General features: G+C 30.7%; 1 protein-coding gene across 4 annotated transcripts; it reads right to left on the bottom strand.

Moving 5' to 3' along the window:
• Positions 1-1,477: 1,477 nt before the first annotated feature.
• Positions 1,478-5,133, bottom strand: LOC111304083 (bHLH transcription factor RHL1-like). 4 transcript variants are annotated; one of them, XM_089741957.1, is made up of 7 exons: positions 4,316-5,133; positions 4,116-4,224; positions 3,830-3,987; positions 3,611-3,676; positions 3,048-3,113; positions 2,745-2,813; positions 1,478-2,289 (listed from the first exon to the last, which is right to left on the bottom strand). In XM_089741957.1, the coding sequence occupies exons 1-7, from the start codon at positions 4,841-4,843 to the stop codon at positions 1,879-1,881; spliced, it is 1,407 nt and encodes a 468-aa protein (XP_089598083.1). In that variant the 5' UTR covers positions 4,844-5,133; the 3' UTR covers positions 1,478-1,878. The 4 variants fall into 4 exon arrangements, with proteins under 4 accessions (XP_089598083.1, XP_089598085.1, XP_022756333.2 ...); XM_089741959.1 differs by having other exon boundaries at positions 4,322-5,132; XM_022900598.2 differs by having other exon boundaries at positions 3,830-3,991; positions 4,120-4,224; positions 4,316-5,131.
• Positions 5,134-15,162: the final 10,029 nt, after the last annotated feature.

The following is a 15,162-nucleotide window of genomic DNA, read 5'->3' on the forward strand; positions in this document are numbered from 1 at the left end:
GTGCGGGTTATATATTTCTTGATTTTTGTTCTTTGGGTGGCAAAGTTGTTTCATGTTGCCATTAACTGTAAGCCTGCTGGGAGAATTGGATGTTCTCCATTTTGATTTCACAAATGTTGGTTACAAAGACAATGGTATGCCACAGTATTTTGATAATCATCTGTACCTTGTCAATTTGTCCCCTAACCTTATTACCATCCATCGTACCATTCTTGAGGGATGAGAAACATTCAATGAAATATTTGTTTATCAGGCTTCAGAAATATAAGTAGCAATCTTCACAGTTGATAGCGAACCTGTTAATTTTTTCATTTAGCCAATAGCCTATTCAGCACTCCTTAGTTGCTGCCCACTTCTTCCTTTTTTCTCAAAATCTTTTCTTCGTCAAACTTATACATAATTACAAGTTTCTGGCCTTGATTTTTCTTGACCTAACAATCCTATTTAATTACTGTTATTTGCTTTTTATAAAGAGATGCACTTATTAAATCTTCTTCTTTCCCTCTTTGCGTCCGACAAACAGAAAACACCGTCTTCCGCCCTCGGAATACTTTCAAAAACAAATTTGTAGTATTAATTAGTATTTGTTATCGAATATTGAAGATGGAGCAGAAGACAATTTTTTGACCAAGACGTCATGGTTTTTTTTTTTTTTTTTTTGGGGGGGGGGGGGTGTGGAAGGAAAGATTTTTGTCGAATTTTTGTGAAGGGATCAGAGTCAGATGTAAGATGACGGATTAGACGAAAGCCACCAAAGTGGTCAACGCATTTGACGTTATCAAAGACTCCAAGGAGCCATAGATCAAATTATTTATCTCCTTGTTTTCCTTTAGAACAACAAAAAGAATGAATGGACCCTCAAGTTTTTCCAATGGCATCTTAGTCAGTAAACCTATTCAAATCCAATGGTTATAATTGTCTAAGTATAACCTCAGTTTTTAGTTCTTATTTTATAAGAATGTGGGAGAACACTGGGTCTCCCTCCCACACCCTCAACTCTAGAAGTACAAAATAAAACAATGGCATTATTATGAATAACATTTCCAAAAAAAAAAAAAAAGAAAAAGAAGTGTAAAGGTTGTACAACCAGATAGGATCATCATCTCTATTTATTAATTTGTTATCTGCCTTTATAAAATGTATTATTATTCAATTATTTTAATTGGAGACAAACTAAAGCAACACGCCGTTGACTTTGTAAGCTAATTCACATTCCTTTAATTCAGACATCGATTGCTTAATGTTATGTAACGAAAACACAAAGTTCAAATAAGAGGGTTGAAAAAAATAAGTAGATTGAAAAGTAATGAAAGCTGCCACTTCTTTTCAGATAAAGCTCCCAATGTCATCCATAACAATTCCGTAATTATTTAAAGTACTTAATCCTCTATTAATTAATTTAATTAATATCAGTACCATCATCACAGCTCGTATATTAAAAAAATTAAATACCCTTCCTACATTGGACAGCCAAAACTGAAATTAAAATATATATAAAATAAAGTATGAACCAACCAAAAACAAACAAAAAATAAAAAGGAGATTGAAGTACAAAGAACCTAAACCAATAATAATAATAATAATAATAATAATAAAGTTGTGGGGAATGGATTGATCTTCTTCTTGTCTGTTGTTGTTTACGTTGGTGTTGGTGTTGGAGTAGGTGAAATTAGCTTTAGGCTTTTGCCAAAGCATACGTAAATACGGCGTCGTTGAGAAATTTGAAAAAAAAAAAGAAAGAAAGAAAGAGAAGCCACCTTATTGTCATGCTTAACCGGCCGTTGAATTCCGTCCCAAAATCATTCTTTCCTTTTCATTAACCTTTTCTTCATATTTTTTATTAAAAAAGAAAAGGCTAAAAGTCAGTCAACGCCATTATCACGGCTTAGAAACGGAGGCAGCATCTTTAACGGAGCCTTCAACACCGCCGTTACCCATTGTGGCTGATTGGACAGTCAACACGGACATGCTAGGCGAGGAAGACCCTTCGCCGCTTGATTGAAGTAACGGGTGGTTGCTGCTGCCGTTGTTTTGGTTTGCATTGTTGATCATAGGATTCCTGGATTGACATGTGACAGTTGAGATGGCAGTGGCGAGTGAGATTGGCATGAGGCAAAGGCCCTTCCCTTGTAGGTACTGCATGGCCGAGCCCATGTCTTCTTCCATTAGCTTGGCAACTTGTTGCTCCGTCACCGTTAGGCTGTCGTTACTTGACGACGTATGGTTGCCGTTAGAATTTTGTGGAAGAGACCCACCATCGGTACTCATTTGGATAAAATCACCACCTCCCTACAAAGACGAAAAAGCATTGTACTCTTTTTTGATTACTACAGAAGAATAAAATTTCTTTTAAAAAAAGTTTGAGACAGAATGAGTAAGGAATCTATGAAAGTGGGAACACGCGTGCTATTTTGTTTTGTCGTTTGTGGTGTGATTAAGGAATGGTCAGATTTGAGCAGTGATTTTAACAAGACAAGAAGCCTTTTATGCTTACATTTTTTCATAAAATCACATGTAATAGTTTTCTCATTCCTTTGTTTCTTTTCATGGAAACCAACTAACTGAATTTTTCTTTATGTTTCTGTTTTTACTTTTTTTTTTCTTGGCTAAATGAACAAAAAATGCCAATTTTTTTATTAACAAAATAGAGAGAAAAATGACCACAATTTTGTTTAGTAAATGTTAAAACAAAGCTTAAAATTGTATCTAAACTAAAATGGTGATGGTTTGGACTTTGAAGTTACCTCGGAGGGAATATGAGCAACAAGGGGAGCAACAGCAGCAGCACCGCCCAATCTGCTCATACTCAGAACCTGTATTTGCAGGAAAAAGCAGAAAGGGAGAGCAAAGGAATTTTAATTTCGGGAGGCCCATACAACTGGATTTAATAACTAATGATTTATTTATATATAAATAAAATCATCTTAAAAAAAGTCAACCAGGAAAGGGAATCCTTTATGATGTTGCTAATTAATTATAAAAAAAAAGGCTTTTTTAAGTAATATTAACAGAATAGAAGAAAAGATTCAGAGGTAGAAAGAGGGTACCTTGACTTGGAGCTGGAGGAATTTGACATAGTCGATGATCTCATCAAGCATTGAAGCCTTGTCTGTCTGTCATTAACCCGAATCCCCCCCACAGATCACTACACTAATTAATCCATTAGCTGAACTACTAAAAAAAACATAAACCTATATGCTAACACGGATTAATTATTTTTCCCATATAAACAAACCCTAATTTTTTTAATTAAATTATTATTATTATTAAAGATATGATCAACCTTAATAAAAATCTCGATACATTCGGTTGCTAACTGCTCTCTTGCTGGAGTACGGTTCGGGACCAACTTATATCACTTTCAGAGCAACATTAAAGCCACTGGATTGTGACCAATAATTTAACATACTATCGACACCTGTCCGTATTTTGGTGATTAAGAGTAACCTAACATTGACCGGCGACTTATAGAGTTTCCAGCCGGAGACCGGAGCTTTTCAAGCTTCCAGTTCAAATGAAAATGGTGAAAGCTAAGCTTGACAATCGGGGAATTCGTGTTAATTATTGTAGATTTTCTTTATTTTTTGTAAAAGGGAAAAAAGAAGTTTACCTTGTTGGCATTAGGAACCAGTTCCTGAAGGGCTTTCATTCGCTCTGCAATTCTCTCTCTGCGTAACTGCCAGACACATCATTTCAGAATACGGATCGAATAAAACCATTTTTGAGCTTCCTTTGCTTGGCACCATGTACCCCCAAAACTTAACAAAAAGAACAAAGAAGAGTTCTCTTACCAAAACTTAACAAAAAGAACAAAGAAGCGTTCTCTTACTCTTTCAGCGATACTGTGGGGATCAGTAGCTTGACCCCTCCTAGCCCTAACTCTTTGTTTAGGTTGAGCCGCGGTACCCCCGGTTATCGAACCACTTGCCTGACTTTGGTTTATCACTGTTCCTGCAATAGCTCCAAAGTTTTGTGCCTGCATAGTCCCTCCCTGAGACAATTAATTAAGCACTCTTGAGTATTTCTCCATTAATGTTTTGTAAATGCTAAATTCAAATTAGTAGGCCCGTTGTGTTTTTTTTTTTTTTTGTATAAAAATAAAGAGAAAACAAGACGTGCCTGAGGATGGTTCAAATGCTGAGGCTGGTTCGATGACTGATTAGTCCCATGCAGAGATCCACCAGCAAAACCATTATACAAAGCTTGCACAGAACCCTCTCTTCCCTGGAAAAGAAAAAAAAAATTAATCACTCATTATTACATCTATATATCAATAGACTACCCAAAAAGGAAGCCAAGAGCACTGAAAACTGACGTGAACCTGATTATTGGGGGATTTAAAGGAAGATCCGTCAACGATGTCGTTGTGATGAGACCCAGCAGCACCACTCCCCAAAGATAAGGGCATGGTCAACCCTCCTCCTCCTTCTCTACCAACGGCGGCCGCTCTTCCTTCTAACATCATCTGCTGCTGCATCATCATCTTCATAGCTGCAGTAGCAGGAGAAGACCCTCCTCCGCCGTTCATTTGATGTTGTCTAAGCTTGGTAGCTAGAATCTCATCGTAGTGGAACCCAACATTGTTGTCTGGATTAGGGGGACCCGTTTCATCAGATTTAGGTGGGTTCCAAGGTGACTTGAGGTCAGACAAGGAGCAAGAAGGTAGCGTGGAGAGCATCTGTTCTAAGAAGTCATCATGGGATGATGTGGGATCAAAGTGTGGGTTTTGGATCTGTTGGTGACTATTGCTGTTTCCGTTGCTTTGAAGGTCATGGAGAGGGATTTGTTGAGTTGGGTTTAGAAGAGAGTTGATTGCTTGCATTTCCCGGCTACAAGGCCGCATATTTCTCAAAAAAGGGTAGGGGGTGTGGGGAGAAGAGAGTTAGATAGGATAGAGTTTGGTGGAAGAAGTGTATATCATTGTTTATGATTTAGAGAGATGGAAACTGAGAAAATAGGAAGCATGAGAGGGTTATGGGTTCGAATGGTTTTGATTTTTGCTTTCGTTTTGTTGCAGAAGAGTGAAGATGAACGGACGAGTCTATTTGTTTCTCTTAGGGTTTGGATTTATTAAATATAGGAAAGGGGGGAGAGCTAGCTCTGTTTGGGGAGTTTGCTCCAATCCTTCAGCATCATCCCTCTGTAAGCTTTAAGGTAATTAGCGAGTAGCCATTCGTTTGTCCAACGACCCACTGCCAGCGCGTGGACTGACTTTCACGTACATAGAACTTCAGTGTTTATTTTTTAAATTTCAAACACTAAAAGCCCATCTAGATGAATGACAAAATTGATTTTTTTTTATTGAAAAAAATGTGTTGATGAACCTAATCATTGTAGCATTGAGATGTGATATTAGATGATGCGTGCTTGTATATAAATGTATGGATGACGATTAGATGAAATATAATGAAAAGAGATAATAATAATTAAAAAATTAAATTAAATTTTATATATAATAAAATTTATAATATATATTTAATATTTATGAAATTAATAAATAATTAAACATTATCAAAGTTATTTTATATGTCATAATGATTTCGTTTGAGAACTCAATGGTTAAATAATTTTAAAACAAAATGAGTTGATATCAATTTTTTAAGGTTAGATGTGATTAATTATTTAAGAAAATTTACTTTTTTAATAAAATTTTAAAATTAATTCAAATTTATCGAAAAAAAATTTTTGGTAAAATAATTTGAATTCAAAAATATGATTATGTGTTAAAAAGATTAACACTCTACAATATTTGTTTAAAAAATTAAACCAATTAGTTATGTATTATCTTTTCATTCTAACAAAAAATTTTTAATTTTTATATTTAAAAATAATTTTTTTAACTTCTTTTATTTTCATATTTTTTTAACTAGCTTTATTTCATCCATTTTTAAAAATTTCTTAAAAAAGATTCATTGTTATTTTTTATTGAAAAATAAATTAAAATCTTGTTTGTTGAAAAACTCTCAAAATATTCTAATATGTTAATAACATTAGAAGATATTCTCTTGTGTAAAGATTTATTAAGAATCACTATTTGAATTTTTTTACAAGTTCATCTTTGGAAGTTCAAGTTTATTTTTATAATTAAAGCATGTGCATGAGACACAAATAATAAAACATGATATTCATTCATTGATCCATATGTAACTTTCTTCTTTTAGAAAACAAAATCCTTTTTTTTTTTTAAATTAAAACAAAATCAATAAGTAAATGGAAATATTTTTTTATTGAATATTTTCTTAAATACCTCTATATTTTGATAGTATTTTAAAAAAATACCCGAACTTAAAGATTTTAAAGCAATCACTATTCAAATTTTCTTGCTATATCATCATTAAAAAGATTTTTACTTATTATTATTTTTATTAATTTCAAAATCCCTTCAAATTAAATAATTTTTTAAAAATTACATTTTAAATATGCAAGTGAGCAAGTAAACTAATTAAAGTGAATAAATAAGGAAAAACTAAAAGATAAAAATTTACCAAAACTGGTCGATCAACGGCTAATCAACATTAGCCAATAGAAAGTCATCACAGATCAACAGATCCAATCAAATGGGTTAGATGCAATTGGGTACACGCACGGATCCACTCCCTATTTTCTTTCTTTTTTCTCCTAAACATTGATTTTTAGCACCTTGTATAAATTCTAAATTTTTTTAATTTCATTTTTCACTCTTTTCTTTTTTCTATTTCATTATCTTTCAAAAGCTCTCTTCTCTCTCTCTAACATAGTAAATGACAACCTCCCTTAAACCTAGAATCTAGTGGTCAGACCACCCTATCGGCCATTATCCATTTTTGCTAGTTATTGCTTTCCTATGTATCTTTGCTTCCAAAGCTCACCAAGATAAGCTCTCTTCCTCATTTTCTCATTTTTCAAATTGGTTTTTCCAAAAACAACCTAGATCTTGCTTAATCTGAACATAAGATTCGTAGTTTTCTACCCATTTTTTATTGTTCCCACCATCCAAACGCCTTGAGCTTCCACTATGTCTTCCTTTTTCGTTTGGCCTTCTTTTCCTCCCTCAAACCCCTTGAACTTGAAATACCTATTTGTTTTCATGCTTTTGTAACTTTTGATTTTTTTTTAATTTTTTTTATGGCTTTCATGTTAGGGATGTGGTTGATTTTTCTTTTCTTTTTTTTTTTTTTTTGGGTCTTGAGTAAATAAGAATAGCTATGGTAGAAATGACAGTGTACATTAAAGGAATGAGTGGGAAATGAAAAAAAGGGATATGGTATGTAAACACCTAATTTTATCCAGATTGATCGAAATGGTTTCGAATCACATTCAAACATTTTGGTCAGGTTAAATGAGGTTAAGTATTATATAATCATTAAAAAATTAGAATTAAAGTAAATAATAATAATATCAAAATAGTAAATGTTGGATTATGAGGTCCAACAATCTCCCTTAGGGACTTGGTATATCGATTCATTTGGGTGAGATATCTCATGGCGGATCAGATTCCAGTGTATAGTAACCTAACCTGTCGAGGCCCAATGGGTGAGGTATCCTATGAAGGCTTTGCGAAGCCCTTTATGTCCACCTGTGGCTTAGTACGGGACTTTGCGTTACCCAAAGAGAATAAGAAAATAGAGTTACGCCTTCACTATCAGCTATAGCTTTTGGTGTAATGGTAAGCGCTTGATCCTGAATTGATCCTTATTTTGAAATGACAAAACATTCAAGCTAAATAAACTTGATCAAGATTTTGAAAAAAAATTATTTAGTACATGTTCTTAAGTTTTATGTTTTGGTACTAAATAAATAATATGATTTTTAAAGTTTAAACAAACATTTCTTGGTGTCATATTTCTCAAACCAAATATTCATTTATTTGAGCTTAAATGAAAGTTCAATTATTGTTTTCAAAGTGAACTTATTCATTTTGGACTTAATACAATTTTGATAATATTGGTTTTGGGAAATAGATTAACTTAGGAAAGTTGCTTTACAAAAACAAAGTTTTCCAACATTAAATTTATTTTATTTTAAATTCACAAGGTTTTAATATTTGAATTTTATATGGTTGGAAAGCTCTTTGAGTCTACTTTCTAATGGATCAAACAAAATAAAAATTCAAATTTTTTAAGAAAAGATTTTAAATTTTTACTAGACACACTACAGTTGTCCAAAAAATTGCACAATAGGTAGATTTGAAAATTTACTATAATTCGTACATAATGAATTAGACGATGAACTTTATATGGATAGAAAGCCCTTTAATCTAGTTTCTAAATCTTCAAACGGTTTGTAATTTGGATTTGTATAACTCAAGATATGATCAAATTAGTGAGTAAAGTGTAAAATAGGAGATAATCGCCCAGCCACTGACAAGATCAATCCCCTCATGAAAAGGATCGATCGGGTCATGATTTTCCAGTGAAAAATAGTTCAAAACATGAACCAATCGATCCCATCAAGCAAAGGATCGATCAGTTCTGAGCGCAGGCACTTTAACGTCTACTTTTTTGTGCTTTCAACGGGTATTTCTTCACTTCAAGCTTCTCCAACGGCTAGTTTCTCAATTTCTCTATAAATTGGGCACTCCAATACACCAAGAAGAAGGAGGTATTAAGAAAGCAAGAGTCAACAATCAATATTTTCATTCTCTTAAATAATCAAAAGTTTTTAGAGCTTCAAAGTCTATATCTTTGTTTTTATTGTATCCAAACTATTTTTATTGTTCATTCATCACTTTCTTGTCTATACCATTGTGTACTTTAAATTAGCAAACACCCAACCTTTGAGAGGTTCTTAAAGTTTGCAAAACACTTCAAAATTTTGTATTGTGTGCTTGTAAGCTTAAGGGGGAGGATAACCCTTAAGAATATGTTGAGTTAAGTTCTTGTAAAGCTTTAAGAAGCTTGTTTGTAACCTTTTTCATATAGTGGTTTAAATTCTTTGATAAGATAGGTTAAGGGAGAGGACGTAAGTGCCTAAGGAAGGATCAAACCTCTATAAATTATGATATTATCTTTTCTATCTCTATCTCTTATTTACTTTCAATTATTGTGTTTAATTATTTAGCAAATCTTGTGCTTATTGAATATTGTTTATGAAAACTTCATTAAAAATCAATTCACCCCCTATTGGTTTATTCAAATCTTTGAGCTAACAGTAAAAACGTCAAAATTTTTTGTTCAAACTCTGGCAACTTGGGTTTTCTCCCCTTATCCCAAAGTCATAATGTATTCAATGCACCAAAAATCTCCATCGAAATTCCAACACCACCTGTCACTCCTAAACTTTTACAGTAAGATTTTAGGCAACCTAGAAAAGTCCATAACAATCCTAGAAAATCTGGGATTTGATTTTCAAATGAACTCTATAAATTGAGCTCTTCTAACATTTTAAAGGGAGAATTTGGGGAAAAAAACCCAAAAAAAAAAAACCTTGTCAAACCAAAAAGAAAAAGAAAAAATTTTGCAAATCAAACCTCACTGCTAAAGTTTTTTAAGTTCCTTTTAAATTTTTCACCATAAAAAAAATATATAAAAACACATATCCTTTGGGATGAGGAATAAAAAGCCGAAAGCATAAAAAAATAAAAAAAAAATTAGCTGAAACTTTCAAGCTTGATTTATGGTGTTTGAGGCCACTTTTAGCAAAATGGAGGCCAAATTTGTGTTCAAAGGGTTGAAAATAGCAAGGGGTAAATTTTTGAAAATTTTTCGACCACCAAAAATAGTTATCAGCTCCAACGATGGCATAAAAGGCAATGACAGCAAAAGTTGTAGGTGATTTGGGTTTTGGAAAAAGAAAAAGGGTTATGAGAGAAATGTATAGAGAGAGTGTATAGAGAGAAAATGAAATAGAAAAAAACTATGGCTCTTATAGTTGCAAAAAATAAAAAAAATAAAACGATGCTATTTTAAGGGAAATATTCGCTCACTAACTTACAACCTGACTTAGGATCCATGCAACAAACATGAACACCCATCCCTTTTGACTCAAATTGTGACAAACCACACTAAACCATGCTATACCAGCTAAACCACTCTAGACTATTCCAAATTAATTGAGATGCGTTGAACCTATCAAACCGTCCTTGGATCGTTAATTGCATTGACCAGGAGTATTTTCAATATTTCTTTATAAATTTTTATTTTTTTCTTATTTTTTCATCTAAATTTTTATATTTTTTTTATTTTTTGTACATTTTATTTTATTTTTGTGTGAATTTTATTGGGAAAATAAAATAAGTTTGGAAAATGTTAAGAAAAGAGTTGAAATATCAATTTTTCCTAAATTTTTTAAGAATAAAAATAAAATAAGATATATAAAAAATAAACTAAAGAAAGAGTTGAAATATTACTTTTTTTTTAGAATGAAATTTTTGAAAAATATTTAAGAAAAAATTGATATTTATTTAGAAAAAAATTGAAATATGAATTTTTTTAAAAAAATTCGTCAAGAATAAAAATAAATTAAATTAAACAAAATCATTAAAGAAAAGATTAATATAAGCTTTATCTTATAATAATTTTAAATCAATTTGTTTCCTAAAAGATAAAATTTTTAAATTTTCAAGTAATGGAATTTTTAGAAATTTGTAATAACAATTTCCACGTAAATTCATGAAAAGATATTATTTTTTGAATGCTATTAAAATATTAGAATATTTAGAAAATTGTCCAATATCAAGGATACTAATAACTTTTTTTTTTTTAAATCTAACGACATAGCCCTTTAAAAAATGTCAATAGATATCACGAATACTTTTGAAGTACAAAAATATTTTTGAATTTCTACTAAAATATTAAAGTAATTTAAGAATAATTTTTAATATTAAATTTTTTAGAATTTTTTTTCGAGAAATTTTGTCAAGCTTAATGGATAATATAAAATCAATTGGTATCATTTTTGGACTGGCGTTATGGGGGTGTTATAATCTTCCTATACGTAATCGTATTCTCAAATCTAATTTGATTCGTAGACCAGGATATTTTCTTTAAATAAATCTTAATTAATTTTAAAATTTATTTAAAAATGAGATTTGTGGCCAATGGCACCCCAATAAAAAAAATTAGTGAAGACTATTTCCTTTTACTTCTTATGCTCGAATCCCTGAATGTATATCTTATGACATGATGCAATGCAAACAACCTCCAACTATACTGTAATTGTTTGTCAAATTGATGGTCAGTTCTGTTTAGAGGTGATAATGGTTTTGGATCGGTTTGAATTCGATTTGAATTTTTGGGTAATACATAGAATTATAAGTTTAAAAAATCTTATTTGAATTCAAACTGAATTTTTATACCATCCGATCTGAACTAAATTCTACTAGTTCAATTCAATTTGGTTCATCATTTTTTAAATTCAACCTTTTGTAGATACTATTTTTATATGATTTTCATATATTTAAATAGATTAAGGTGTAAGATAATTATTTTTATTTTATAAAAATTTTAAAAATATATAAAAACTAATAAAAATATATAATTTAATTCGATTCGTTTTTTTCAGTTTTTGAATTTTTTACTTTCTTATCCGAATATAATATTACCTTTAACATTGAAAGTTAATTCAAATTGAATAAAACAAATCTAAACTAAACCAAACATTACGGTTTCAAATTGGTTTTTGATTTTCTTTTTTTTTCTCACTCCTAATTATGTTTGGAGATGAACTGCACCTCAATTGTAAACAATCTGCCATCTAAAGGGGCCTAAGGTAATTAACAATAGCATTGTTATTTTTTATAATAGGTACTTATAGGGATGAGAAAAAAATCAACAAAACTAAAAATTTATTCAAAATCATAGTATTTGATTCAGTTCAAATTGATTTTTTTATTCGATTTAGATTAAGTTCATATATTAAATATATATATATATATTAAGTTCGGATTGATTTTTAAATTGAGAAGTAAAAACTAAAAAAAACTTGAACCTAATCAAATTATATATTTTTAATAGCTTTATATATATTTTAAATTTTATAAAATAAAAATAATTATTTTATACCTATATCTATATAAATATATTAAAAATAATATATAAAAATAAAAAAATAAAAAAATGATGAACTGAATCAGTATAATTTGATTCAAATTAAATTAGATCATATAAAAATTCAATTTGAATTTGAATTGAATTTTAAAAATTAATAATTTAATACATTATTTTTAAAAATAAACCAAATATAATCCAAACCGTTATCATCCCTAAATACTTAAAATCTTCCACGAAAAGAATTAGAAATTTCAATTTAGGAGGATGTAAATTTTATATTTAATTTTTTAAAATGAAAATATAATTTTTTATTTATCTAAACTTATTTAAATTTAAATTCTATACAAATATAAAAAAATTTTGAGAGGGTGATTGGCTGATTGCCCCACTTGCCCCCTTTACTGTCATAGAAATCGTTTGAAAAAAATTAACCTTTTGTTATTGAAATCATTTGAAAAAATTTAAATTCATGTAAAATTTAAGCGTTTAAAGATCATCTAAAAAGATATTAAGTTCAAGTATGATTTGAAGGTGTTCTTGATCACGTTATAAATAATATATTGTTATTTCTTTTTTTTTTTCGAATGTTATTTCATTTCTTTATAATTACTTCACGATATTGAAAATTTTCATTACTTAATAATTATATGTTATTAAATATACTAGATAATAAGAAATTTAAATTCAATTCAATTAAAAATACTAAATAACAAACCTCTCAAGGATCCTAGTTGATGTCTCTTCTTAGAATTTGTTTTACTATTATTACTTTATGATGTAGTTCTGGCTAAAAAACATTGAAAGGAATACAAAGCAAAACAAAACACGTAACTAACCAATAAAAGTAAAAGGAAAGACTACTTCTTCACAAGTGAGTTGAAGGCACGGTGAACGTGATCGCGTGGGATGGCATAATTACGTCCTAGGTCCCGCATGGTGGGCGGTCACTGTCTCACCCGAGTTCGCTATGAACTAAGGTAGCGTTTGCTATATTTTGTAAAACTAGGTTTTTAAATCCGTGTAGAGCGCGAGATTTTTTTATTATATTTTTTATAATAATTTAAAAAGAATGGATTTTAAAATAAGTTTTATTTGATTTAAATTAACATAAACCGTTATAAATTTTTAAAATTAAATAATTGTTTGAATAGGTGCATTACTGAGACAGAAGATTGGAAATGAACGTACAATACTCTTAAAAGTTCTTAAAGTATAGGAATTTAATATAAAAAAAATTTTAAATGTGGTAAATAATATTTGAAAAGAGTGAATTTTGAAATAAATTTTATTTTATTTAAATTAAGATAAAATGGTTGAAAGACTTGTTTAATTATTTAATTTTAAAAATAGAAGTATATCGAACAAAATAAAGTCATTAATTCAATATCAATCCTAACAAAAAATCATACAAAATCAGATTTTTAAAATGCCACAAAAAATAATAAACACAAATTCAACTCAATTCAAAGTTATGATTTCTGACTTCTAAAATAACTAACTAATAATGCATATTTTTCCTCTATGGATCAAATTATGAACATAATTCTATAAAAAAAAAATTCAAAATTAGATTTTTATAAATAAAAATGATGATTTGTAGTAAGGAGGCCAAATTCCAAAGTCAAAGAGAAGACATAAGAAAACTAAACCATTTGAAATCTTAATTATTTCTTGGTTCGATATATTAACATGTCGTAAACGGATATACATTTATCCTTTTATGGATGTGTCTACATACTGTTAGGATTTATATTACAATTGTGTTTATAACTTTTTAAAGCAATTTGTAATAAACAATCAATTTATACAATAAACAAAATCAGAAAGTAGATAGCAATATCCTTGAAATATATAAATTTTGTCATTGCACCATTAAAGCATATTCTGATAGGATTAACTCATATATATGCAGGCAAACATATTCAAGCATCAGGGTATCAGGAAATACACCTATAACATGGTTCCATACAATCCAAGATTCAAAAAAATTACTGAAAAAATGCAGTTTGAAACTTACAGCTCAACCAAACCATTCAACCTTGTCAAATCTAACGGACCTTTTTTTTTTTTTCTTTGGGTTAGATTCATGTTAGTCATAATGTAGTAGTAATACTACTATGAACAATAATCTAACAGATGTAGGCAAGAATCATAGACATAAATCTTTACATCGAAAGTATTTTTAGCTTTCTATCAGAGTTACACAGCACCCATAACAATGGATCAAATTTATTAATTAATAAAGTAATTACCATGCAACATTTTTTTTTTTTTGGAAAGAAATGGCGTTAACTTCATTGCACTAAACCAACTTTGTTATATTCTACAATGTCACTGATGATATGGGGACACTATTCCACCCGGTATACAGTTTCACCCTGGTCTAGTGCTAATTTTGCCAACTTATGGGCTGCCACTTTTGCCTCCCTAAACACATTTTTGCAACTCCATGAATCAAAGGCCTTCAGTAGTAGTTGAACCTTCTCTATCAATGCACCCACTTTAGACAGATTTTTGCCATACTTCCCCACCTAACCAATAAACCCCAGTGAATCCCCTTCAAGTTCAACTCTACGAAATCCCATGTCACTCGCCATCTTCACAGCTTCTACTGCCGTAATTGCTTCAGCTATTTCTGGTTCTCTGCATCCATTTAGTGGTTGGTTCTCTGCATCCATTTAGTGGTTTACACATAGCCCCTATTACTTCGCCATTGTGGTCATGAGCCAGTATTCCCACTCCCCGCAGTACCTTTATCTTTCCCCCATCGAAATTCAGCTTGATGGGATTAAAGGACGGTGTCTGCCTCCTTGCATGCGGTCTTGGTTCATCTCTTCCCTGAGAGTCTTGGGCTTGTTGATATTCCTTCAAATATTTCTCCGCATACTTTGCTGTTTCCTGATATCTCTATCTTTTGTTGTTCACCACTGCATCGTTCTTACTGTTCCAAATTATCCATACTGTAGTGATCATCTTTTCTACTTTAGCTTGGTCCATCTTTGAGATAACATCAGCCATCCACTCCCCTGCATTGCGCCACTAGTGTCCCTCTATGGCTTTATGCAACTCAGCCTCTTTTCACACTCAGTGGCATGTGGACACTTTGTTAATGCGTGCAAAACCGTCTCTTCTTCTTGGTTACACCTCGGGCACATAGTAAATTCCGGTAGCCTCCTTTCCTTCAAATTTGCAA

The sequence above is a fragment of the Durio zibethinus genome, chromosome 13, assembly GCF_047325235.1.
Source record: "Durio zibethinus cultivar Kanyao isolate XHJ-2024 chromosome 13, ASM4732523v1, whole genome shotgun sequence".
Classification (NCBI taxonomy): Eukaryota; Viridiplantae; Streptophyta; class Magnoliopsida; order Malvales; family Malvaceae; genus Durio; species Durio zibethinus.

Bases quoted from the DNA above. Each gene is read 5' to 3' on its own strand.
- LOC111304083 (XM_089741957.1), bottom strand. From the start codon at position 4,843: ATGCGGCCTTGTAGCCGGGAAATGCAAGCAATCAACTCTCTTCTAAAC. The intron at 3,988-4,115 runs GTCTTGTTTTCT...TGTCTCAGGGAG, and splicing joins TTTGAACCATCCTCAGGCAC to GGACTATGCAGGCACAAAAC. The intron at 3,114-3,610 runs GTAAACTTCTTT...GGTTAATGACAG, and splicing joins TGGTTCCTAATGCCAACAAG to ACAGACAAGGCTTCAATGCT.